Genomic DNA, 27,612 nt, shown 5'->3' with positions numbered 1-27,612 from the left:
CCAAATAATCATGTGACATTATCATGTATTTTGGATATATCTTACTTTCATGGTATATGAAATCGTGGTGTATGGTAGATACTTAGCTACTATACACTGTAGGGCTGTGAATCTTTGGGTAGACAGCGATTCAATTCGATTCACGATTCATAGGTGTTCGATTCGATTCAAGAACGATTTTTGCAAATTCAGAACGATTCGATTCGAGACGATTCACATTAAAATTCGATGCGATTTGATTAATTTGATTCGATTCTGCATTTTAATATGCATTCATAGAGTTATTGAAATGCTTCCCTCAATGTGTCTTAGTCAGGGTAAGAATTACACAGCGGCCTTCAGGAGGTCAGAGAGTAAGGGCAAAAAACAAACAAACAAACAAAAAACTTTTGTCCATTGTTAGTTCATGTTCTTGATGCTACATAACTTTATTTTAATAGCCTATAAAAATTGGCATTTGTGGAAATTTACATAAGCCAAAACTTTAAAAGGGCTTTAAAAATACTGTTAGGCCTAGTTCATAAATAGTTAACTAGTGAAGGATAGTGTTAAAGGCTACACAACCTTATTAAAGTGTTCTAGGTACATTAAACATACTAATGCTTACATGGAGAGATTACCCTAGAATATCATGCACTTTCCCAAATAATCTTAAACTAACTTTTCTTCACGGAATAGTAAGAAAAGCCCTCTTTGTCCTCTTTATACGGAGCATTTTCCTTATGATTCTGAAAGAAAACGCGCTGGATTTCTACTGTTGCTATAGTAACGAACGCAACTTCAACACGCATCTGATTGATAGATAAATGCGCGATTAATCCAATTCTTAGCATTTTACATCGATTATCGGCCTAAATTAACGATTAACGATTCAAAAAACATGTTTCAAGATCGATGCATATGCATCGTCAGGATTTGTAATCGATGCATCGAGAAAACGAGTGAATCGTTACACCCCAAATACACTGTCATCACTGTTCTGCCCCAGTAGGATACCTCTTTTTTGTTGTTGTTTGTTTGTTTTTAGAAATAATATTTATCCATCAGATTTTTTTTTTTTTTTTTTTTTTTTTTTAAACAAAACCTCTACAGGATTACTACATGATGGCTTGGGCACTAGGGAACCGTAGATTAATAAGATTAATCAAAACCATTGATATATACTGTTAATGTATAAGACACAAAAGATGCTTCCTCATCAACGACTCAGAAATCTTCATCCTCCACTGGGACACATTAAAATATCAGGGTGTTTTTGTCTTATTGGAGACATTTGTACACTAGGAGTGTTCTGGATAAAAGTTTAATAGCCATTAGATTTTAAATAAACAATGAAAATTTAAATAGTCTAATTATTAGAATAGTTGTATATTTAGATTTAGACAGAACTATTAAATAGCTGTATTGCATAATTCATCCACTAGATGGCAGTAATACACGTGCATTTTTTAAATTCCCAGCATTGTGCATATACTGTATATAAATCTATTAAATAAACAGTGATTTATGTTTAGATTTTGTAATTTCACAAAAACATTATTGTTTGTTTTATTTTTATTAGTATAAATACAATAGGCCAAAAAACCAATACAACAAAAAAAAAAAAAAAATTCACAAAAGCTTTTTGTTGTTTCATTACAGAAATATTTCAAATAACATAAAACTTGAGATTTCACAGAGAACTATCACTGTTGAATGTTCAGATGTGTTGAACAGAGGCAGTGGGTGTGGTCATTCAATCACTCAGCCCCTCCCTCTTTGATTGACTCCTCCCCCACATCATCATAATCTGTTATTAAACAAACAAAATATTAAATGTTTTAACATGATTCTATAGTAAATGTTCAATGTCATGAATATGTATAAATGGAGCCTATAAACCTGGAAAAATATAAAAAAATATTTAAGAAATAAAGTGTTAGAATATAATGTTACAATAACTTACCTGACAGGTTTCTCATATCTTCAGTGACACTCATCACATTTTCTTACTCCTCCTGAACTCCTTCTGATCAACAGAAATGACATAAAAATGTCACACTAATTTATAAAACACTTTATCTCATTTAATGGATCCCTTTTCCCTTAAATTATTTGATTACACTCTGTAAAAGGTGATAATAAAACGTAGTTCTGTGCAACTCACCTGTTATCATCATAACTCTCTGGTGCTTCCACTACACATGAAAATATAAGCCAAAATATATCATTTTAAGACAGAAATTTAAAATATTATCCTTCTTATTGCAGGTCATGAGACCATTAAAGAAACACTCCACTTTTTTTGAAAATAGGCTCATTTTCCAGCTCCCCTAGAGTTAAACAGTTCAGTTTTACCTTTTTCGAATCCATTCAGCCGATCTCCGGGTCTGGCAGTACCACTTTTAGCATAGCTTAGCATAGTTCATTGAATCTGATTAGACCGTTAGCATCTCGCTCAAAAATGACCAAAGAGTTTCGATATTTTTCCTATTTAAAACTTAACTCTTCTGTAGTTACATCAGGTACTAAGACCGACGGAAAATGAAAAGTTGCGATTTTCTAAGCCGATATGGCTAGGAACTATACTGTCATTCCGGCGTAATAATCAAGGAACTTTGCTGCCATACCATGGGTGCAGCAGGCGCAATGATATTGCGCAATGTCTCTCACAAATGTCTCCATGGTTGCAAGGCACGCTCCCTGTGCAAGCAGGGGGTCACAGGCGCTGCGTAATATCATTGCGCCTGCTGCACCCATGGTACGGCTAACGGTCTAATCAGATTCAATGAACTATGCTAAGCTATGCTAAAAGTGGTACCACCAGACCCGGAGATCGGCTGAATGGATTCAAAAACGGTAAAACTCAACTGTTTAACTCTAGGGGAGTTGGAAAATGAGCCTATTTTCAAAAAAAGTGGAGTGTTCCTTTAAGTTATCAATCATCTGGTAGTGAATCATGTGATCAGTTTCAAAAGGTCACTGACCTTTCAGGCCACTGCTGTTGGTGACATCATCATAATATACAGTCTTGAACTCTTTTTTAAAAAGGAGAACAAAGTTAATGTAGAAGTAAACAGCAGTATTTAAATAGTATTGAGTCATCAGTCAAACATTTAATAGAATTTGTTAATTCCATTTATTTATTTATTTAGGTTGAATTCAATGAAAAAGTAAACTATCATTGATTCAAAGAGCTGATGTGATCATTCATATCATATTTTTACTCATTTGAAAATTAATTGGGTTTGGGAGGCTAAGTAAGCTTTTTATCTCTTCCAACTCTACAAATGCACCACATATAGATCCCTGCTCAGTGTTTATTACTCTCTAAAAATTCACACAGGAAGAACTGATATAGTGACATAAACACGCAGCTTTGTGGTTTGGAGGTTGGTAAATCTACAGATTCCTCTGATAACACATCAGCTACCCAGATACATTAATAGTTGCACAACAATCTGACATTCTCAGTGAAGAGACTTTCATTAAAGGGTTAGTTCACCCAAAAATCAACATTCTGTCATTAATTACTCACCCTCATGTCGTTCCACACCCGTAAGACCTTCGTTCATCTTCGGAACACAAATTAAGATATTTTTGATGAAATCCGAGAGGTATCTGACTCCTTGTTACGTGTGGTGCTGCAGGGATCAGGCAATACACGGTAATCCACAAAGTAAGGGTCTTTAATGAACGTAGGAGCAGAAACCACACTAACACACGGAAAGCTAACAATATAACGGACCAGGAGTGCAGGGAGTGAGTCCAACTAAAGGGAGTGCTGACGAGGACAACAGGTGCTGGGAATCCGGGGAGATGGCGGGAAGACTGATGAGGGAAGTGCAAACAGGAGTGCGGAACAGGAGGATTCTGGGAAACGGAGTCCGGGAATGTGAGTCCGGGATGTGACACTCCTCCATAGACAGCAATTTAACCACCACTTTCAAGGTCCAGAAAGGTACTAAAGACATCTTTAAAATAGTCCATGTGACTGCAGTGGTTCAACCTTAATTTTATGAAGTGATGAGAATACTTTTTGTGCGCAAATACAAAACAAAAATAAGGACTTTATTCAACAATATCTTCTGTGCCATTGGACGAGTCAGATGCCTCTCGAATTTCATCAGAAATATCTTCATTTGTGTTCCAAAGATGAACGAAGGTCTTACGGGTGTGGAACGACATGAGGGTGAGTAATTAATGACAGAATTGACATTTTTTGGGGAACCAACCCAAAATTAAAAATATATATTAATATATATATCTTACTTTTATATGATATGATTAAAATTGATGAGGTAGATGTGAATGATAGAAAAAGCTTTAGTGGTAACACTTTAATTAGTAATTAGTCATTAATTAACATGAACTAATAATGAACTGCACTGTCTCCCCTTATTTCAGGATAAAGTGATATGCACCAGTTCACACTTACAACCCGAATTTCGGAAATGTTGGGACGTTTTTTACATTTGAATAAAATGAAATCTAAAAGACTTTCAAATCACATGAGCCAATATTTTTTTCACAATAGAACATAGATAGCATAACACATATTTAAACAAAAAATTTTACAATTTTATGCACAAAATGAGCTCATTTCAAATTTGATGCCTGCTACAGGTCTCAAAATAGTTGGGACGGGGGCATGTTTACCATGGCGTAGCATCTCCTCTTCTTTTCAAAACAGTGTGAAGACGTCTGGGCATCGAGGTTATGAGTTTCTGGAGTTTTGGTGTTGAAATTTGGTCCCATTCTTGCCTGATATAGGTTTCCAGCTGCTGAAGAGTTTGTGGTCGTATTTCACATATTTTTCTCTATAGGTGAAAGATCTGGACTGCAGGCAGGCCAATTCAGCACCCGGACTCTTCTACGATGAAGCCATGCTGTTGTAATAGCTGCAGTATGTGGTTTTGCATTGTCCTGCTGAAATACACAAGGCCTTCCCTGAAATAGACGTCATCTGGAGGGGAGCATATGTTGCTCTAAAACCTTTATATACCTTTCAGCATTCATAGTGCCTTCCAAAACATGCAAGCTGCCCATACCGTATGCACTTATGCACCGCTATACCATCAGAGATGCTGGCTTTTGAACTAAATGCTGATGACACGCTGGAAGGTCTCCCTCTTTAGCCCGGAGGACACGGTGTCCGTGATTTCCAACAAGAATGTCAAATTTGGACTTGTCTGACCATAGAACACTTTTCCACTTTGAAACAGTCCATTTTAAATCTCTGGATCTCTCCTGCCTCTCCTTATCACTCTTTTCAGCTGAATCAGTATACGCAGTGACACTAAGAGCAGTAAGAGCACAACTCCCAGTACAATCACAAGCACAGAGAGAGACGCTGCTGGAGGAGTTTGTGGAGGAGAGACTGATGTTGAGCTCACTGTCTGAGAAACTGGAGGAGAAGATGATGTTGTTGTGGCAGGAGTAGTGGACACTGACAAATATGACCGATCTGTCAAAACAGACAGAGACACATTAAATTCACGAGTTCACATGTACATATAATTCAAGAATAAAAGTTATGCGTATTTGGTGTGCTGTCCGGGGGAAGGGCTCCAAGCTTGGAATATTGGCCCAAACCCAGAGTACTCCACCCAGAGTGTGGTAAAAATAGATAGAACTAGAAGTGAGGAGATGGGGTGGAGGAGGGATGCTGATAAACTCTCAGATGAACAGAGGTAAATCTGCTGTATTTATACCTCTTGTTATTGGTTGAGTTGATTAACTGAATGCTCTCCACCTGTGCTAATCAGGTTAATTATCTGAACCTGCTCCTCCTGAATCTTGTTAATAAAACATAATTTCATGTAAGTACACAAAGATTATTTTAGCACTAAAATAATGTAAAAATGACTAATATTGCTCAGTGTTTTCTGTGACCTGCACAGGTGAGTCCAGCGTGCTCTTTGTGGGAGCAGTCAGTGTGGTTCTTCAGGGAGAGAGGACAGTCCCACAGGTGAATCTCATTCCCTCTGCACTCGACTCTGTTCAGCCACACAACACCTTCACCAGCACCAAAGACTGAATTCCCATCAGCCCTCAGTGCTGCTCCACAACCCAGCTGCCTGCAGACCACCTGAGCATCGCTGATGTCCCACAGATCATCACAGACTGAGCCCCACACAGCGTTATGATACACCTCCAGCCTCCCAGAGCACCGGCCCTCCCCTCCACTCAGTCTGAGAGGAACATGATCTAAATCACACACATCAACCATCACTGACCAGCTTCAGCACATTTACAACAAAACGCACAATGAAACTGAACAAAGATGGCTTTAAATGTATGATTAGATTTATGAAATTGATTATGATTTTAAATGCAAATTATTTCTTTATAAACTCTTATTTTAATCATTTATTATGAAAATACTGGCTTACATTAACAAAAATGTAACAAACTTATTATCAAAAAACTTACTTGAACACTGTCTCTGGTGAGGAGATGGTGAAGTAAAACATGACAGACGACTCTGAGGAGACTCACGAGTTTCCTCCACTGAGATTATAAAATGAAGAGAACTGAATATTAGGATACAAGAGTCACAACATCTCTCAGTGAAACATATCAATGTGAAAACATAATTTAAACCTCATAAATCATTTAAGGCTCTTTCCATCAGCTTGTTTTTCAGAAACAGTTTACTCTACACATTATATATAAACTTGTTTAAAGAAACATGACTACTGAGACCATATTACATTATTTAAATATAATCTCACTTGAGCAGGTGATTTTGGCCACTTCATTATCACAGTCATTCAGTCCCCAGGGTGAAGATGGACACTGCCATAGAGTGGAATCATGATGTCGACATTTAAGTTTATCAAGCCAGTTATGAAACTTCAGTCCCTCTGAATTATTGGGTTCACTGCCAGATCTTCCACAGTTCAGCTCTTGACAGATCAGACTCACTGTGTCTCTGTCCATCTGGTTCCAGCACACATTACCCCAGGATCCACTGTAGAAAACCTCCACATTCCCTTCACAGCCCTCAGTTAACCTGATCTCTTTAAACTCTAGATAGGGGGAAAATGAGAACCAACGAATTTAAAGAATTTAACTATTTCATTTCCAGTTCTTTAACAGTTCCATTAACAATTTTTTAGTGCTTTTAATAAATGGATATTTAAAAAAACTACCAAATGATGAGACAATTTCAATAATGTATACATATAAATAATAAAGTTGTAAAATGCATGTCTTTGATTCACTAAAAAGATTCTCATTAGAATCATCCATTTAGGAATTAGACCACAATAGTCACGCTGTGTGTTTCAGTAGAGCTGTTGAGGAGCCAAGAAGAGGAAACATACTGTTTCAATACTGTATTCTGTATAGGGCCGGGCAACAAAATCAATTTTTTGATTAATCATTTTAATGAATGATGAAACTACATATGAATAAGTATCACTTGTCAGTTGATTAACACTGCTGTTAATGTGCAGTGCAAATACACTGGATACATCTAACCATCAGTCCTATATGTAAGCTATTGAAATGTTATTATTGAAATTATTGTTCACTGTTTACCTGAACACACAACTCCTACATCGTCCTTGTGATGACAGTCATGTTTTCCCCAGCCTGGAAAAGAGCAGCTCCACAGGGACGTCTCATTCCCCTCACAATCCACCTCATCCAGCCATATGGGTCCAGAACCAGGACCAAACCAGGCTGGTACCTGCTGGTTACTGAGGGCCACTCCACACTGCAGCTGTCTGCACACCACATGGGCATCTTTAATATCCCAGGAGTCATCACACACTGTCCCCCTGAGCCGCTGTGAAAAATCTCCAGCCTCCCTGCACAGTCTCCCCCAGAACCCACCAGCCTGATGGACCCGCGACCTGATATTCAGAGAAAGAAAAACACATCAGTGATCACTAACAACTGAAGAATCTGCCCAGATGTTGCTCTTCTCACCAAGGCAGGTGATTGACAGCTGTTGTGTGGAGCTGCAGTTGAGAGTTTGTGGAGAGCTGCAGTTCCCCAGATGAGCTTCACTCCCAGAGCACTGGAAGCCCGTCACACACTCATGACTGTGTTCAGGACTGGATGAAGAGGAGCCGGAGAAGTTCAGCACAGAGCCACAGCCCAGCTGTCTGCAGACCACAGAGGATTCAGTGAGACTCCAGGAGTCCAGCAGAACTCTCCTCCAGACCTGATGGATGGAAACTTCCACCTCCCCCTCACACTGTCTCTCTCCAGACAACTGCACCAGACCGTCATGAACAGCCAGAGAGGAATCTGGAGAGAATATCTGATGTTTTACTAAAATATTGCAATTTTGAGAATATGATTTACATTAATAATGCATTTTACATAATAATAAATGAATTCAGAAATAAATGACAAGGGCATTAATCTTTCAGTCTGAAATGAACATGAACATCTTTCAGCAGCATAATATCACTGAATCTTCCAGTAATATGGACTCACTAGAGCAGATGACTCCAACATCTTGTCTATGAGAACATTCAGCTCGACTCCATGAAGAGATGGAACATTCTGAGAGTTTTGTTTCATTCCCGTCACAATCAAACACATCAGCCCAGATTTCATCACTTCCCTCTCCAAACCAGTCTGATCCCACAACAGACACAGCAATCCCACAATTCAGCTGTCTACAGAGGACACTGGCAGCTCTCATATCCCAGCATGCATCACACACTGTGCCCCATTTACTGAAGTACTGACGTTCAACTCGACCAGAACAGATGTCAGGACCATTGATCAGTCTGAGATCAGTGTAACCTGGACAAAGAACACAGAGCTTATTGATATTAATCAAACCAAGAAGAAACCAATCAAATAATTATATTTTAGTTTAATAATTAGATTTCTCTATAAAGGCTGAACATTGACATTTTACCAGAACAAATCAGTCCCACATCATTGTCGTGGGTGCAGTTTATATTATTTGAGGTTGATGATGGACAGCGTCGAATGTGTGATTAATTTCCTCTGCACTGAATCTCTTGTGTCCACATCTGAGCGTCTCCTTTGCCAAAAGCATCTTCTCCCAGCACCTGTACAGGTTCTCCACAGTCCAGCTCTCTACACACCACTGCAGCATCAGTCATATCCCAGTAATCACCACACACTGTTCCCCACTGATCTCTATGATGAACCTCCACTCTACCAGTGCAGGGACTGTAACCACCAACTAACCTAACAGTCTCTAAATCTGTACATGAAAGAGAGAGAGAGAGAGAGAGAGAGAGAGAGAGAGAGACCAGACACCGAATTCAGAAAGTGAAAATTACAGAATACAATTTGTTTCAAAGAAAAAAAAAAAAGTGTATACTTACCAGCTGTAATGGGTGATATCAATGAGGATAGAAAAATACACATCAGATTGCTCTCCATCACCTTATACTCTAGTACACACGAAGTTCAAATTTCACAAAAAAGCATTATTGTTTGTTTTATTTTTATTAGTATAAATACAATAGGCCAAAAACAAATACAACAAGAAGTCACAAAAGCTTTTTTGCTAAGTTTCGTTATAAAAAGATTTCAAATAACATAAAACTTGAGATTTCACAGAGAACTATCACTGTTGAATATTCAAATGTGTTGAACAGAGGCAGTGGGTGTGGTCAATCATTCACTCAGCCCCTCCCTCTCTGATCGACTCCTCCCCCACATCATCATCATTATAATCTGTTATTGAAAACAAAAACTTAAATTATTTAACATGATTCTATATAAAAAAAAAAATTTCAATGTCATGAATATTTCAAATGGAGCCTATAAACATGGAAAAATATAAAAAAAAATATTTAAGAAATAAAGTATTAGAATATAATGTTACAATAACCTGACAGGTTTCTCATATCTTCAGTGACACTCATCACTCCTCCTGAACTCCTTCTGATCAACAGAAATTACATAAAAATGTCACACTAATTTATAAAACACTTTTTCTCATTTAATGGATCCCTTTTCCCTTAAATTATTATTTGATTACACAGAAATCATGTCTAATACTCCTGTAAACATACAGCTATTGTAAAAGGTGATAATAAAATGCAGTTCTCACCTGTTATCATCGTAACTCTCTGGAGCTTCCACTAAATATGAAAATATAAGCCAAAATACATAACTTTAAGACAGCAGTTTAAAATATTATCAGTATCGAGCTTGATTAGATGAACAGTTTGTAAAATATTGATTTAAAAAAAAAAAAAAGTAAAAACTTTTTTTTAATATCAGAGTTCTGTCGGTTGGTGATGAAATCATTATCATAGCTCTCAGGTGTTTCTTCTACAAAGTTAACACGATATCACACTCAAACACACACTTTAATGAATATTTTTTCCTTCAATATACTTTAATATTGTTATTTCAAACTATTTAATTACAGAATATCAGAGCGACACCTGTCTCACGATCTGATTTCAGTCCATCAGTGATGACATCGTCATAATCTCCCGGTGTGATTTCCTTCATCTCTTCTGCAACAACACAGAATATGTTTGGATACAAAAGCCAAAATATGTTTGCGTTGCAGGTCATATTAATCATCTGGTAATGAATCATGTGATCAGTTTCAAAAGGTCACTGCTGTTGGTGACATCATCATAATATACAGTCTTGAACTCTTTTTCTAAAAAGGAGAACAAAGTTAATGTAGAAGTAAACAGCAGTATTTAAATAATATTGAGTCATTAGTCAAACATTTAATAGAATTTGTTAATTCCATTTATTTATTTTTTTTAGGTTGAATTGAATGAAAAAGTAAACTATCATTGATTCAAAGAGCTGATCTGATCATTCATATATTTTTACTTACTTTTATTATATTTTTATTTAAGTAAGCTCTTTATCTCTTCCAACTCTACAAATGCACCACATATAGATTCCTAGTACTTATTACTGTCAAAAAAACAGGAAGAGATCTTAACTGACACAGTGACATAAACATGCAGCTTTGTGGTTTGGAGGTTTTTAAAGTCTAATCTACAGATTCCTCTGATAACACATCAACAACCCAGAAATATTAATAATTACACAATGATCTGACATTCTCAGTGAAGAGACTTTCAATAATATAGAAATCTTACTTTTTATATGATTAAAATTGATATGGCAGATGTGAATGATAGAAGAAGCTTTAGTTCTGATCTGAATCACTGATGTCTCCTCTTATTTCCTGATAAAGTGATATTCACCAGTTCACACTTACATATAATAGAGTAAAGAGTATGTGTATATAGGAGAGGCTCTGAGCTCAGAATGTGACCGAAACCCAGAGTACTCACCCGACCCCCCCTCCCTGACTGTGATGAACAGTTGAGTGTGAGGAGAGATGCTGAAAAACTGTCATGGGACAGAGTGAGTTGGCTATTTATATAGAGGCCTCCTCACACTGACTGGGTAGATTATCTGAACGTGCTCTTCCTGAACTTTGTTAAAACATCATGATGTGATTAAGACTGAAGTATAAAGTGTCTCATTGTACTGCAAAATTTTGTATCGCACCTTACTGAGGTTTTTGCTTTACTGTCTATGGCATTCATTTTCACCAAGGTTTTCAGAATCTCTAATCACCTATATTGTAACATAATTAAATCTTTTAACATTCTCCCATGATACCTCACCGCTTTGACTGAAGTGATATTGTCTGTGATGAATCTCTTGATAAACAGCCTCAGTCTGAGTCTTTCGCAGTCCTGTGTACCATTCAGAGAGAGCTGTGAGTGTAGAGAGACAAACCTGCTGTCAGTTCACAACACGTGACTGATCACACACTGAATAAGACACAATATGACAGTCTCTGTATCTCTCCTACCTCTCCTCATCACTCTTTTCCGCTGAATCAGTATAAGCAGTGGCACTAAGAGCAGTAAGAGCACAACTCCCAGCACAATCACAAGCACAGAGAGAGACGCTGCTGGAGGAGTGACTGATGTTGTGGTACTGGACAAAGACAAATCTGTCCTTGTAAAAACAGACACACACAAACATTAAAAATAATTATTTTTTAATAATAGTTTTATTTAAATTATTTTTAAAATAAAAATATTGTTAGCTCTAAATGTCAAAAAATGACTAATATTGCTCAGTGTTTTCTGTGACCTGCACAGGTGAGTCCAGCGTGATCTTTGTGGGAGCAGTCAGTGTGGTTCTTCAGGGAGAGAGGACAGTCCCACAGGTGAATCTCATTCCCTCTGCACTCGACTATGTTCAGCCACACAACACCTTCACCAGCACCAAAGACTGAATTCCCATCAGCCCTCAGTGCTGCTCCACAACCCAGCTGCCTGCAGACCACCTGAGCATCTCTGATGTCCCACAGATCATCACAGACTGAGCCCCACACAGCGTTATGATACACCTCCAGCCTCCCAGAGCACCGGCCCTCCCCTCCACTCAGTCTGAGAGGAACATGCTCTAAATCACACACATCAACATCACTGACCAGCTACAGCACATTTACAACAAAACACCCAATGAAACTGGAGGCTTTTAAAGCTGTGATTAATTTTGAATGTGGAATAAAAAATAATTTACTGCACGAACAAAAAATTAAAATAAGGAAATATAAGCTTATGGTAAACTTACTTGAACACTGTCTCTGGTGTGGAGATGATGAGGTAGAACATGTCAGACTACTCTGAGGAGATTCACGATTCTCCTTCTCTGAAATTTTAAAGTTTTAAAACATCACTGAACAGAATATTAGACATCATAAATAATATTTAACCTAACATAATCATGTCAAACCATCTTAAATCAGTTAAATATCATCTTACCTGAGCAGGTGATTTTGGCCACTTCATTATCACAGTCATTCAGTCCCCAGGGTGAAGATGGACACTGCCATAGAGTGGAATCATGACGTCGACAATTAAGTTTATCAAGCCAATTATGAGACTTCAGGCCCATTGAATATATGGGTTCACTGCCAGATCTTCCACAGTTCAGCTCTTGACAGATCAGACTCACTGTGTCTCTGTCCATCTGGTTCCAGCACACATTACCCCAGGATCCATTGTAGAAAACCTCCACATTCCCTTCACAGCCCTCAGTTAACCTGATCTCTTTAAACTCTAGAAAGACAAGGATGAGAATCAATCTCAACTCTAATGTGACTTAAGTCTGTTCATTTGGGATGGAAATAAAAGAATTTGACGATTAAATAAATTGATGATTCTTTTAGTGCGTTTAAGGAATAAATACTTGGAAAAACAAAATGTATATCCATTTCCAAAGGATCAGATCATTTTAATAATAAATATATTTAAAACATTTAAAACAATTCATGCAAAGAGTGTTTACACAGACTTTATAGTACGAGGCAATATATATGAGTATTACACAATTTTTAAACAAACAAAAATGTGAAAATTTTTTAATTTGTTCATATTTATAAAATGCTACTGACCAAATACACAATATGTACAGTATATTATTTAGCTACATTTTGTTGTATGAGCATCCAGTCAGTAACTACACTGATTTCAGTCTCAAAGTTGGTTCCAAGCTGTATCTTTTTGATTCACTGAACAGAATTGACTAATTTGTTCAGGAATCACTACACTAGTTATGCTGTTGAATTTTAATTCACTAAAAGAACCGACTCACTAAAGTCATACATTAGGCAATCGGACTACATTAGTTGCACTACGCTTTGTGCTGTAGATTCAGTAATGTTGTGTTGCGGTACTGATAAGAAAGTACTTCAGAAAAGTCTGTCAGAGTATTTTAGTACAGTACTCCATCCACACTGAAAAGTGCACATGAAAGAACCGTTACTGGAATTGGTTCTAATATTTTCTAAACATTTTCTGAATAAGAACCTATTCTCAGTTCCCAACACTGCTGTTAATGTGCAAATAACAATGCAAATATACTGGATATTATCAGTCACATACATTATTGAAATGTTATTATTTAAATTATTGTTTACCATTTACCTGAACACACGACTCCTACATCCTGCTTGTGTTGACAGTCATGTTTTCCCCAGCCTGGAGAAGAGCAGCTCCACAGGGACGTCTCATTCCCCTCACACTCCACCTCATCCAGCCATATGGGTCCAGAACCAGGACCAAACCAGGCTGGTACCTGCTGGTTACTGAGGGCCACTCCACACTGCAGCTGTCTGCACACCACATGGGCATCTTTAATATCCCAGGAGTCATCACACACTGTCCCCCATGAGCCGCTGTGAAAAACCTCCAGCCTCCCTGCACAGTCTCCCCCAGAACCCACCAGCCTGATGGACCCGCGACCTGATATTCAGAGAAAGTAAAACACATTAGTGATCACTAACAACTGAAGAATCTGCCCAGATGTTGCTTTTCTCACCAAGGCAGGTGATTGACAGCTGTTGTGTGGAGCTGCAGCTGAGAGTTTGTGGAGAGCTGCAGTTCCCCAGATGAGCTTCACTCCCAGAGCACTGGAAGCCCGTCACACACTCATGACTGTGTTCAGGACTGGATGAAGAGGAGCCGGAGAATTTCAGCACAGAGCCACAGCCCAGCTGTCTGCAGACCACAGAGGATTCAGTGAGACTCCAGGAGTCCAGCAGAACTCTCCTCCAGACCTGATGGACGGAAACTTCCACCTCCCCCTCACACTGTCTCTCTCCAGACAATCGCACCAGACCGTCATGAACAGCCAGAGAGGAATCTGAGTGAAAGACATGGCATTTTATTAAGATATTGCAGGGTAATTTATGTATTTAACTCTTTTTTTTTTCTCAATAAAATCCCCTCACTAGAGCAGATGACTCCAACATCTCGTCTATGAGAACATTCAGCTCGACTCCATGAAGAGATGGAACATTCTGAGAGTTTTGTTTCATTCCCGTCACAATCAAACACATCAGCCCAGATTTCACCACTTCCCTCTCCAAACCAGTCTGATCCCACAACAGACACAGCAATCCCACAATTCAGCTGTCTACAGAGGACACTGGCAGCTCTCATATCCCAGCATGCATCACACACTGTGCCCCATTTACTGAGGAACCGAAGCTCCACTCTTCCAGAACAAGAGTCTGAACCGTTTACCAGTCTGAGATCAGTGTAACCTGGACAAAGAACAGAGAGTTTAATGAAACAGTATGAAACATGGAAAATAAATGTTTTTTTTTTGTTTTGTTTTTTAACATTTGTGATTCTGAATAAGTTGAAAACTACTGCTCCATTACCAGAACATAACAGTCCAATGTCATCCTCATGGGTACAGCTGTATTTGAGAGGTGATGTTGGACACAAAGATATATAAGATTCATTTCCTCTGCACTGAATCTCTTGTGTCCACATCTTAGCATCTCCTCTCCCAAAAGCATCTTCTCCCAGCACCTGTACAGGAGCCCCACAGCCCAGCTGTCGACACACAACCTCTGCATCCTTCTGGTCAAAGGCAGCAGCACACATTGTGTACCATGTGTTTCCATGAACCACCTCTAATCTCCCAGAGCACAAGTGAGATCCATTAACAAGCCTAGAATGTTTATGATCTGTAAGTATTTCATAAAACAGTATGAAACAGACAAAAATGTTGTTATTTAGAGTGCCAATATAAAAAGTATATTTCATACAAGTTTCAGTTACTAAAACCTGAGAATGCAACCTGTGTGTCTACATCACATAAATAATAAAAAAATCAGTAACACTTCAGAATACTGTTCCATCATTAATGAATAACTACACAGGAACAAATGAGTAATGTGTTAATAACTCTAGTAAATACTATTAACTATAAGAAACTCTGATTATTGAATTAGTAAGTAACAGAGCTCAGTTGAATGTGGTAGTTCACTATTAGCTAATCAGTAACTGCTATTTTTTTCCTACTTCCCAGAGAACTCTGTATTCTAAAGTGAGAAACATGATAACTCTCTACTAACTACTGAAGTCATTGTAAGGTTTTTGTAAGGTTACTACAAAATTTTAAAGGAACTACAAATTATTTGGATCAGTATTTTAAAGTGAAGATCATGGTAACCCACTAGTAATTACTCAAGTGTTACCAAATCCATCAAAAGGAATTACTATACCAAACTGTACAAAAACCTCAAAAGTTTACAATGACTTCAGTAGTTACTAGAGAGTTATCATGTTTCTCACTTTAGAATACTGATCCAAATAATTAGTAATTCCTTCTGAAGGATTTGGTAATACTTCAGTCATTACTAATGTGTTACCATGATCTTCACGTTAGAATTAATTATACATTATGCATTATTCATGTTAATTATGAACCTGTATATAGTAGTTCTCCATGAGGTATGAAATACTGATTAGCTAATAGTGAACTACCACACTCAACTACACTATTACTTACTAATTCATTAATCAGAGTTTCTTATAGTTAATAGTACTAACTAGAGTGTTAATAATGCGTTACTCTTTTGTTCCTGTGTAGTTATTCATTATAGACGGAAAAGTATTCTAAAGTGTTACCAAAAAATCAATGTAACAGAAATGTGTGATATGCTACTTTTTTCATTATTAAGATAAATTCTATTTACTTATTTTTCTAACAAAACAATTAACAAGATTGAACAGAATCACCTGAACAGATGACTCCAGCATCTTGATGATGACCACAGTAATGTTTACCCCATCCTAATGATCTACAGTTCTTCAGTGTTGACTCTGATCCACTACAGCGCACATAATCCATCCAGATTGGTCCAATTCCTGACCCGAAGTGAGCACGACTCACAGCCTCTACAGCCTTTCCACATCTCAGCTCTCTACACACCACTGCAGCATCAGTCTCATCCCAGTCATAATCACACACTGTTCCCCACTGACCATCATGATGAACCTCCACTCTACCAGCACAGTGACTGTTACCATCTACCAACCTAACAGTCTCAGCATCTGTACATGAAAGAGAAAGAAATTTAGCCAGTAGCAGTATAACAGCCTACAATCATTTGTTTAATATTGCAAAGTTGAGGAACATTTCCATATCATGCCGAGAACATGGTACTCTAGAACATAATATTCTAGACAACTGAAGCTGGAGAATAAACTGAGCACTCTTCTGACAAAAGGATTTGACAAATCATCTTGTTGTCATTAAACTGCTTGACTGTAAATGCTTTAATAAATGATAAATATTACTGATAATTAATAGTCTATCTCAAAATCTCAATTTACATATTATAGGCCTCTATTCGGCTTCATGGTCTAATGCCATCATAGATGAACTGCTTATTCTAACACATACAATTTACATATTTACAGTCTATTTTGTACTTACCAGATGTTGTTAGAGTGACTATAGAGGAGAGTAAAACGAGTGTCAGACATCCCTCCATCTTCTTCTGCTCGTCACACTGTTTGTTTGACTCTGTTTCTCCTTCTGCTCCCTCAAACACACTGAAGAAACTGGCTCCTGTCAGTCCCCTAAAGAGAGAGAGACTCTCACAGCTGCCAATGACACTCACTGTTACCTTATTAGACACAACAGAGGAAATCATCAAACACAATCACTGACAAACCAGAAAGCAGCATTTTTATTTTCTCCATATATATCAATAAAGTGTGAGCGCTGATGAGCGGGACTCCTCCTCCAGCGTGAAGAGACACTTCACTGAGGACAGACTCGTGTCAGTCATATGTCAGCGTGGAGATAAAGTCACACTAAACTTAAAGAGACTGATAGAGAAACACTGCAGGTTATATTCAGCATCAAAGCCTGGATCTGCACACACAACATACAACACTGATGACTGATTTCTGTAAGTCTGATCACTTCAAACACTTGTAACTTAGTAGAAAACTTAGTAGAAGTAGAACTTTTTTCATGAATTATTTGAAAAAAGTGTAACATTTTAATCTTACTGCTACTGGATAAATTATGCATAATATTACTATTTTACTGCTTTGTTCTTTTATTCAAAAAATAATATTTGATTACACCATAGTATAAACTATATTTTTGCTAAGCTATTCAGGTAAGTTTTTTATTAAATAAATTAAATATTATCTACATAAATAAGTAAACCTTAGAGAATAATAACAGCAATGAACATGTTTAATGCTGCAATGCTGTATTTGTCCAGCAGATGGCAGCAAAACACCTCTTATTGAAGACTACAAGGGTCTGTCCCTGTGTTGAGCATGAAGGAGCTGTGAACATGTTTCAGGACAGAAATCAATGATTTTTCTTCTCTTATAGCAACATTTATAAGAAATTTGTTTCATGTAGAGCTCATTTTCACTACACATTAATTTTACACTCTATCTGCTGTTGTAACAGACTATAGTCTATGCACAGAGGGACAGAATGTAATCTTTAGCAAGGGTGATTTTAATATCAGGTTTTTCACGGACAAACTTTAAATTTGCCCTGTAATCTTGAATATTTGGCCTTTTCATATGAGTTTGATGCTTCATTCTATTATAAGAAACATTTAGTATTACATAAAAAAACCTCAATATAGATGCAGGTTTGTTCCTCGTATTAGTAAAATATATTTTTATATTTTCAGCATAAAAAAAAGTTTCACCAATGAACAGAAAAAAAAAAAAAAAAGTTTTAAGATGTGTTCTCGAGGATGCGCAGCGTCTGTCACCATAGAAACGTGTTCTGACTGCTAGCTGAACAAGCTCCTCCTCCTCTGTGACCGCGCACTCTGCTCGCGCGCTCTGTTTCAATCTACCCTCTATTATAAATAAAATAGAATAGACGGTTATCTAGTTGCGTACACTTACTTTATTAAACACAACAAACCCGGCCTGTACTATCAGATATAAACAACATAAGACGACTGGTGTCACACTGAATACAGTCCGTGCTGCAACAACAACCATCCCAACATCCTTTCTCTCTCTCTCTCTTTTTTTTTTTTTCTAACTCAGAACTATAAGACGGTATTTGTTATGTCTCCTTAATGCATTCTAATACATATTCCCTTCAATTAATCTTATAACAAAATAAAATGTTGTCTTTACTGTTTATCTTTTCCTCCTTTTTTTTTTTTTTTGAACAAATACACCAACTAAATTTCCCGGAGCATGGAGGTAAGTATTAGAGGGTTACTGTACATAGTCTTTAAGGTAGTGAGGTCTAATCACTTTTCTTCCAGACTTTGTAATAGAAACAACAGGATTGTCTGTGCTTGGTTTTGAGCCTGTCACACTGTCTCTTCACCTCTGCAGGCTGACAAGTCTCTGTTTTCCACTACTGTGGTTCTGTCCCTCCTGAGGTGTCGGCGGTTTCTCCTCAGAATGTTCCCTGAGTCGAGCTGGACGTCATAAGACCTTTAGTCCACAGGTTTCACAACTGTCGCTTTTCTCCATGTTTTGTTATGTTCCTCTGGCTGGACACGGACTCTGTCTCCTTGTTTTAGAGGATCTAGATCTTTTGCATGTCTGTTATAATATGCAGCCTGACGGTTCTTGTTTTCAATCTGTTCTTGTCGAGTGTGAATTACCTTTGGTTGTAGCAGGTTGTCATGCATGGGCATCAGAGTTCTGGTTCTTCTACTGAACAACCGCTGTGCTGGGCTTGCTTTGATCCCTTGCGATGGTGTGTTTCTCTGATCAAGCATGGCGAGGTATGGATCCTTCCCATCAGCTTTTGCTTTTTTCAACAGCCGTTTTGCAGTCTTTACCGCTGATTCTACCATCCCGTTGCTTTGTGGGTAGGCCGGTGAGGATGTCTTGTGTTTAAATTCCCACTGTCTACTGAACCTTTTGAAATCTTCTGATGCGTATTGTGGGCCGTTATCCGAGATAACAACATCTGGGATACCGTGTCTTGCGAAATGGGCTTTCAGCTTATGGATGACAGTGGTGGATCGTGTGTCAGGTAAGTAGTCCAGCTCCCAGAAATTAGAGAGGTAATCAACAGTGATCAGGTAGTTTCTGTTGTCTAAAGTGAATATATCTGTCCCCACCTTAGACCATGGGTTACTTGATAGTTTGTGAGACCACAGAGTCTCCTTCTGCTGTTTCACATCCATAGATCTGCAGATGTCACATTTTTCTATGAATGTCTTTATCTGATCATTCATCCCCAACCAATAAACACATTCTCTTGCCCTTCTTAGGAATCCCTCTATGCCCAAATGTGAGGAGTGAATGTGCTGAACAACGTCACCTCTGAGTGCGTCGGGGATTACAACTCTCTCCGCCCTGAAGACAATTTCACTCTGCACACTCAGTTCCTCCTGAAATAAGTGGTAATGTCATTTGGCAAGTCTTTTTGTTCATTGGCCAACCTTCCTGGATGAATCTGATCAGTGTTTGCAATTTTCTGTCTTTACTTGTTTCCTCTCTGATGGCCTGGAGTCTTTCTTCTGCTATATGTACATGCTGGACCATGTTTATGTTTTCAATCTCCATTTCTACTGAACTCTCTGATGCATGTTCAGGTAAGTATGAGCGGCTCAGCGTGTCAGCTAGCAACATGTCCTTCCCTGGGATATAATTGACTTCAATGTCATATCTCTGTAGTCTTTGCAGGCGTTCTGGGGTATTCAGCAGGGATTTTCTTACTATGTTTTCCAGTGGCTTATGGTCAGAGTGTACAGTTACTTTGCGCCCATATTTTTCCATACTGAAGACAATGGCCAAACATTCTTTCTCTATCTGGGCATAACCCTTCTCTGTCTGAGTCAATGCCCGACTTCCATAAGCAACTGGCGCGCCCCTCCTGAAGTAAAGCGCCCCTAACCCAGTCTCTGACGCATCACGCTGAAGTGTCAGTGGTTCATCTGGGTTGTAATATTTGAGAATTGGGGCTTTGGTGATGGCATCTTTGAGCCGTGTGAATGCTTGCTCATGCGCATCTGACCATTTCCAGATGCTGTCTTTATGAGTTAGCTGCCTCAGTATCTCTCAGCCATCTGACAGGTGGTCACAGAATTTCGAGAGATAGTTTACCATGCCCAGGAGCTTTTGGACACCTTTGACATCTGTTGGACGTGGCATGTCTCTGACCGCTCGTGCCTTCTCAGGATCCACTCTGAGCCCGTCTGCGGTAAGACAAGTGGTTCTTGCGAGGACCCTGAGAGCCGTCTGTCCGACACTAGGTGAAGAATGTCCGAAAACATGCATCCTATTATGAGCCCATCTGGGACCAACAAAAGAAATGATCACTTGACCTTCTCTGCAATCAGTTTGATGTTCTTTTCTCTACATCTATTCAACAGTGCTCTCAGTTTGTTGTCATGGTCTTGTTTTGCTAATTCTAATGTCTCGCCCTCTCCTGTGATGAGGATGTCAGCAGCTATGACATATATACCTCACAATCCTTCCAGAGCTTGACTGAGTTTTCTTTGAAACACCTCTGGTGCGGGGCTGATGCCATCGGCATCCTCAGCCATCTGTATCTGCCATACGGTGTGGCGAATGTGGTCATGTAACTCGATTCCTCATCCAGGGTCACATGCCAAAATCCATTTTTGACGTCACACACAGTGAAAACTTTTGCCGTCGACAAGTCTGGCAGTATTTCGTCTATTGTCGGCAGAAGAAAGTGGCATCTTCTCAGAGCTCTGTTGAGTGGTCTTGGATCTATGTATATCCTGAGGTTTCCTGATGGCTTCTTAACAATAACAAGACTGCTAATCCACTCTGTGCTACAGTCTACTGGTGTGATGATCCCTCTTCATTGAAGATCACTCCATCATCGCCACAGGGACCCGTCTCTTTGGCAGTTTCACTGGAGTTACTGTGGGCTCTGCTTCTATTTTATACGCACATTACGGCAAAATGATTGTCTTTTCCACATTTTTTGCATTTCTTCCCATATGCAGGACATTTCTGTTTATTTCTCTCATGCATTTTCCCGCAGAACTTGCAGTATACAGTGCTCTTTTATCTTTTCTCACAGCTTGTTTTACAGCGTGCACTTGCTGTCAGTCGTCCTTCAATCGTTCTGTTGTTTTTCCGCGACAGCTCTGTTGTCCTGCAGATTTGCACACATTTTTCCAAAGTCAAATCCTGCTCCCTTAAAAGTCTCTCTCTCAAAACAGAGCTGGATATGCCGCAAACAATTCTATCGCGGATCAAAGAGTCTTTGATCTGGCCGAAATTGCACGTACTGGCGAGCATTCTTAAGTCCGTTACATATTTTGTCAATGTTCTCATCAGAGCCCTGATTTCTGACAAAATCCAGTGCACTTATTAATCTGCTTACTGTCCGATCTGGTGACGAGGTGGGGATCAGGGTCTCGCACAGCTCTCTTCCCGACTCTCCAATGAGATAACTGAAAACTTTCAGCTTCACGGCTTCGCCAGCGTCCGCCAAAGTAAGATCCATATACAGCGTGAACTCTTCTTTCCACAATTTCGCCAGATTAGTTGAGTCTAGGCAAAGGGCTATTGGCAGTCTCAGTCCCAGGGCATTCTCCATCCGCGCTGCGCCTGAGCTCTCCGCTCTCTCTATCATACCCAGCCGGTGTCTTGGGTCGTGTCTACTAATCTCTGTGCTTTTACTTTTCACAAAGCACCGCTGCCACCATGTTTCATTCTATCCTCTATTATAAATAGAATAGACGGTTAACGCCAATCTAGTTGCTTACACTTACTTTATTAAACACAACAAACCCGGCCTGTACTATCAGATATAAACAACATAAGACGACTGGTGTCACACTGAATACAGTCCGTGCTGCAACAACAACCATCCCAACACTCTCAGCAGAACATTTAAACCAGAGTAACGGTCGCTCGCCACAAACTTCACTCGTTTACTGGATTTAATTAAACTCGTTTATACCAACTTTTTTTTTTTTTTTTGTAAGCATAGACCTGGAAGAGTAAAATACTTCTGTTTTGTTGTTAAGGTAAGAGCTGTAATTCCCAACACGGTCTGCTTACTGATGACGTCAGCAGTGATGATAAGATGTGAATGATGTGTTTAGAGACGTAATGTAATTCTCTAATGCTGTTTTATCCATGTCCAATGAAGCACAAGAACTAATGCTGGTAGTAAATTTATGGGAAAACACGATAACTCTTCTAAAAAATATTTTTGTGACATGATGAATGAATGTTATTTTTTTATTGGTGAAAAGCATGTTATCAAAATAAAAAAATAGCCCAAATACTAAAATACAAATACTAACATTTGTTACTGAATTTTGCACAGCATGTAACCTTTCATTTAAAAATATTTAAAATAACATAAAAACAAAAGGCACTGAATCTTTAGTAGCAAAATAAAAAAAAAAAAACAGTATCTCCAGTAACTGTAATATGATTTGATGATCAGAGGCAGTGGGTGTGGTCAGTGAGTCATATGGCCCCTCCCTCTTTATTTGACTCCTCCCCCACATCATCATAGTCTGTTTTTAAAAACAAAAGTAAATTCATATTTTCATTCATTGTTATAAATGCATCAAGATTTGGTTTAAATGAGCAACATAATGAATAAAGTAGATAGTTATGTAAAAATGTCACCATAACCGACCCAACAGGTTTCTCTCATCTTCACTGCTGTTCTTCACATCATCATACTCCTCCTGATCTCCCTCTGATACACATGTGAAATAAAACCTCACATTGTGATTTTAATACAGCTTGTGTCATTGATCATGTCATTGATCTCTACCCTAATTTTATTTAAAAATAATAATAATAATAATATGTAAAATAATTTAAAGTAATTAAGGATAGCCCCAAAGGCGTAATAACTTTAACCAAATTCTCAGATGTAGATATTAATAATACAACCTTACAAAATCCTCAACTTTGTAAATTATCTTTTTTGATAAATGTTTTAACAACAATTTTATAAGAAATTCCTTTAATCCAATCCTCCATGTGAATCAAAACATCTTAAACCTCACTGTATATCTTGGCACAGCATTTGGACATTAACATATAAATATGTTATTTCTAATAAAGAAAAAAATTATTCATACATGTTATCCTGTAAATGCTTCCATTTATAGATATATTCATACTGTTTGTGATAAATGTACTTATACATCATTTGAAGATTTTGATCATTTGTTTTTTATTGCCCCTTTTTTTTGGACTGACTTTAAAATAGATATGACAAACAAAATTGAACAAAACTCTTAATTTAAAACCTTATTACATTTTACTTTGTTTTCAAACCTCATATTTTTCTGAAAAACAAAATTACACAATTAACCTTTTAATTATTTTGGCAAAGTTTTGCATTCATAAGACAAAAAAGAAACCCTCATATATTACCTTTTGTAATACTGATCTCACAATATACTTTAAACCCTTTCAAACATGAGATCACTTTTTGCATTATACTTGTCTGTGATTGAAATAAATAAAAGAAGAAGAAGGAGCAGAAAAGCTTGATCTCTTTCTCCTCATGACTGTCTGAGACTATTAGTGTTGTAAAGGCTCCTTTACGAGAGGGCTTTTATTTTGACATTGCACGTCTTCTTCCAGCTGAGCAGTCACGTGAGTTAAGCTGCTGCTGAACTGTTATGCTCTGTAGAGCCGATCGCTGAAAGGACATTTATTGCTGTTTATTTGTGATATTTGCTGCAGAATTACCTCAAGGTGTTAGCCACTGATCTGCAAGTAAGCCTGTTTGCCTTATTTTTGTGTTTATTGAGATCGGTATTGAGTTATTTATGTTTAATCATGCCCGCAGCTGTTGTTTCTGTTAGTCTAGCTGAATGACGCTGTTCCACATGTGATTATTTCTTCTGTTTGTGTTTGTATATCACTGTTCTGGTTTACAATGATAAGTTTGCGACGTGATTTGTTATTGTAAGCTCTTTATATCAGACGAGCGATTGCACTTTAATTATATCCATTATATCCGTGATTATATCCATATATGGAGTTATGTTTATCATGTTAGATGATCGCTTATGGCTTATAATGTACAACGTGATACCGTATTTTCCTCCCTTGGATTGACTGCGGTCACGCCATCTATGCTTAAAATCTATTGCGCGTCTACATGAGGTTGCGTGGTAGGTGTTTAGTGTCGGTAGAATTTTTTTTACAATTCATTAAAAAAATAAATAAAATCAAACTGTTTACTGCAAACTTCACCTGATTCTTGTTATACGTGTTCCCAACTACTATCATGTTGTTTTACTGTTTTATTCTTTAATAATTATATGTCAGTCATACACTATTTACCTCTCTATACAGACAAAATAAAAATATGAAATCAAATTGTTTTCTGCAAAATCCACCTGATTCTTGTTCTACATCTCCCCAAGAACCACTGTGGTGATTTTCATGTTCTTCTGTTTTATTCTTTAATAATTATATGCCAAAGTTATGACAAATATGGTTTACGTTGCTATACAGACCAATTTTAAAAAATCATAAAAATAAGAAATCAAATTTTGGAATGTAATATGAATGTCTTTTTTGGCAGATTTCATATTTGTATTCATTTTTAAAATTGGTCTGTATAGCAACGTAAACTGTATTTGTCATAACTTTGGCATATAATTATTAAAGAATAAAACAGTAAAAGAACATAAAAATAACCACAGTGGTACTTGGGGAGATGTAGAACAGGAATCAGGTGGAGTTTGTAGAAAACCAAATTGATTTCATATATTTATTAATTTTTAAAATTGGTCCGTATAGAGAGGTAAACAGTGTATGACTGACATATAATTATTAAAAAATAAAACAGTAAAACAACATGATAGTAGTTGGGAACATGTATAACAAGAATCAGGTGAAGTTTGCAGTAAACAGTTTGATTTTATTTATTTTTTAATGAATTTTAAAAAATTTTCTACTGACACTAATCACCTACCACGCAACCTCGTGTAGACGCGCAATATATTTAAGCATAGATGGCGTGACCGCAGTCTTGGACTGTATATTTCATGAAGAAATGTTATTGATGAGGATTTAATATACTTTGACTGTCTTTATGTACCAATGGACGTTTATTATTGTATATATACCGAACTCTTTTTAGTTATTCATTATCCTTTATTGTATTTCTTGTGTTCCAGACTAATGTCTCTACTGCCTGTAACTGATATCTACCTGTGAAATACCTGTACCTCTGCGGCTTATTTTTTATCAATACATCATCTAAACCTGATGACCTGTCTCCTCTTCCTTATATAAAGTTGTGCTCTGACCGGCTTCACTCATATAATTATAATTAAATCAGATCCTGACAGTCAAAAGTCTCTCTTTAACAGTTAGATTTACTCCTGATGAAGTCATGATGATTCAGTAATGGTAGAAACATGTTCAATATTAGTGGATGATGATAAAATACAGTTCTGTGTGTCTCACCTGTTACACCTGGAATGTTCTGTCCATTAATGATGACATCATCATAATGCGCCGGTGTGTCCACTACATAAACATGAAGATATAAACAGAACAAATGATACATCATCATATCAGAGCTGAGCATCACTTCAGAGGTATTATGTTAAACATACACAAACAAAAAATGAACAAAAAGTAAAAACACCTTTTTTAATATTAAAGTTCTGTCCACTCGTCATGACATCATCATAGCTCTCAGGTGTGTCTTCTACAGATTGAACATGAGACACACATACAAAATATAATGTATATACATTCTATATATATATATATATATATATATTTTTATATATTTTAAATATTTAATCTCCTATCATATAGTATCAGAGCGACACCTGTCTCACGATCTGGTTTCAGTCCATCAGTGATGACATCATCATAGTATCCCGGTGTGATTTCCTTCATCATCTCTTCTACATCACAACATGTGATATATTTTGAGTGTTTTTAATATTTTGGGAAACAAAATTTAAAATATGCTGTTGCAGGTCTTGAGACCATTCAGTTTTTTAATCATCTTGTAATGAATGAATCATGTGATCAATTACTGACCTTTCAGGCCACTGGTGACATCATCATAATATACAGTCTTGAACTCTTTTTCTAATAAGATAAAAGTTTTAGTATTGTGAACAACTGAATTATTGGTCACGTATTTCATTTAGCTTGTAAATCAAATCATTTATTTTAGGTGTTATTTTGAATATACTTCAGCTCTCTAACCTGAGAGAAGCTCATCAGCATCTTCATACCCAGAATGCAGTTCTTCAGAGATGAGACTCCCTGTTAAAGGAGCAGAACAGTCAGAAACATGTTCATCATTACAAACAGACTGAATCCTCATTTCCTTTGGATCATAAAGAATTTTGTTACTTACAACACAACACAAATATTAAATACTTACATTTTAAAAGCATTAGAGGCAGAAATCTCATGTTTTAGAGGCCTATTAGTAAACACACATGTATCCTCACATGAACCCATTCCTCACTGCCTTCCAGAAATACACACAGGAAGAGACAAACACACACACATACACACACACACACACATGCACCTGCAGCTCTGTGGTTTTCTGCAGGAGGTTTAACAGGACTAATAATAGATGAACATCAAGTGTCTGACAGACTCTCTTATTAATTAATCATATTAAATAAGATTCACGGCTCATGTCTCACCCCTCTGAGTGAAGTGATTGTGTCTGTGATGAATCTCCTCATAAACGGCCTCAGTCGTGCTCCTGTGTCTCCTCTTAGAGAGAGCTGTGAGTGTAGACAGACAAACCTGCTGTCAGTTCACAACACATGACTGATCACACACTGAATAAGACACAATATGACAGTCTCTGGATCTCTCCTACCTCTCCTCA

At 37.6% G+C, this 27,612-nt stretch overlaps 2 protein-coding genes and 1 long non-coding RNA gene across 5 annotated transcripts in view; 1 reads left to right on the top strand and 2 right to left on the bottom strand.

Moving 5' to 3' along the window:
- The window catches only part of LOC127510407 (thyroid transcription factor 1-associated protein 26 homolog), a 134,907-nt gene that overhangs the window by 75,258 nt on the left and 32,037 nt on the right, over window positions 1–27,612 (top strand). The window lies entirely within an intron of this gene.
- On the bottom strand, window positions 368–4,626 carry LOC127510415 (uncharacterized). Its single transcript, XR_007929613.1, has 5 exons — window positions 3,518–4,626; window positions 2,967–3,017; window positions 2,147–2,177; window positions 1,946–2,008; window positions 368–1,789 (listed from the first exon to the last, which is right to left on the bottom strand). It is a non-coding gene; the product is annotated as an uncharacterized LOC127510415 (long non-coding RNA).
- Window positions 18,668–27,612, bottom strand: part of LOC127510399 (uncharacterized) — a 42,510-nt gene continuing 33,565 nt past the window's right edge. For both annotated transcript variants that reach the window (XM_051889895.1, XM_051889896.1), the window contains exons 6-7: window positions 23,398–23,460; window positions 18,668–23,272 (exon numbers count right to left, since the gene is read on the bottom strand). In XM_051889895.1, coding sequence (XP_051745855.1) covers window positions 23,223–23,272; window positions 23,398–23,460 — 113 coding nt within the window. In that variant the 3' untranslated portion in view covers window positions 18,668–23,222. The remainder of the gene's footprint in view (window positions 23,273–23,397; window positions 23,461–27,612) is intronic.

This window comes from Ctenopharyngodon idella, chromosome 4 (assembly GCF_019924925.1).
Source record: "Ctenopharyngodon idella isolate HZGC_01 chromosome 4, HZGC01, whole genome shotgun sequence".
NCBI classification, from domain to species: Eukaryota; Metazoa; Chordata; class Actinopteri; order Cypriniformes; family Xenocyprididae; genus Ctenopharyngodon; species Ctenopharyngodon idella.
This window is presented reverse-complemented; position numbering and strand designations above follow the sequence as displayed.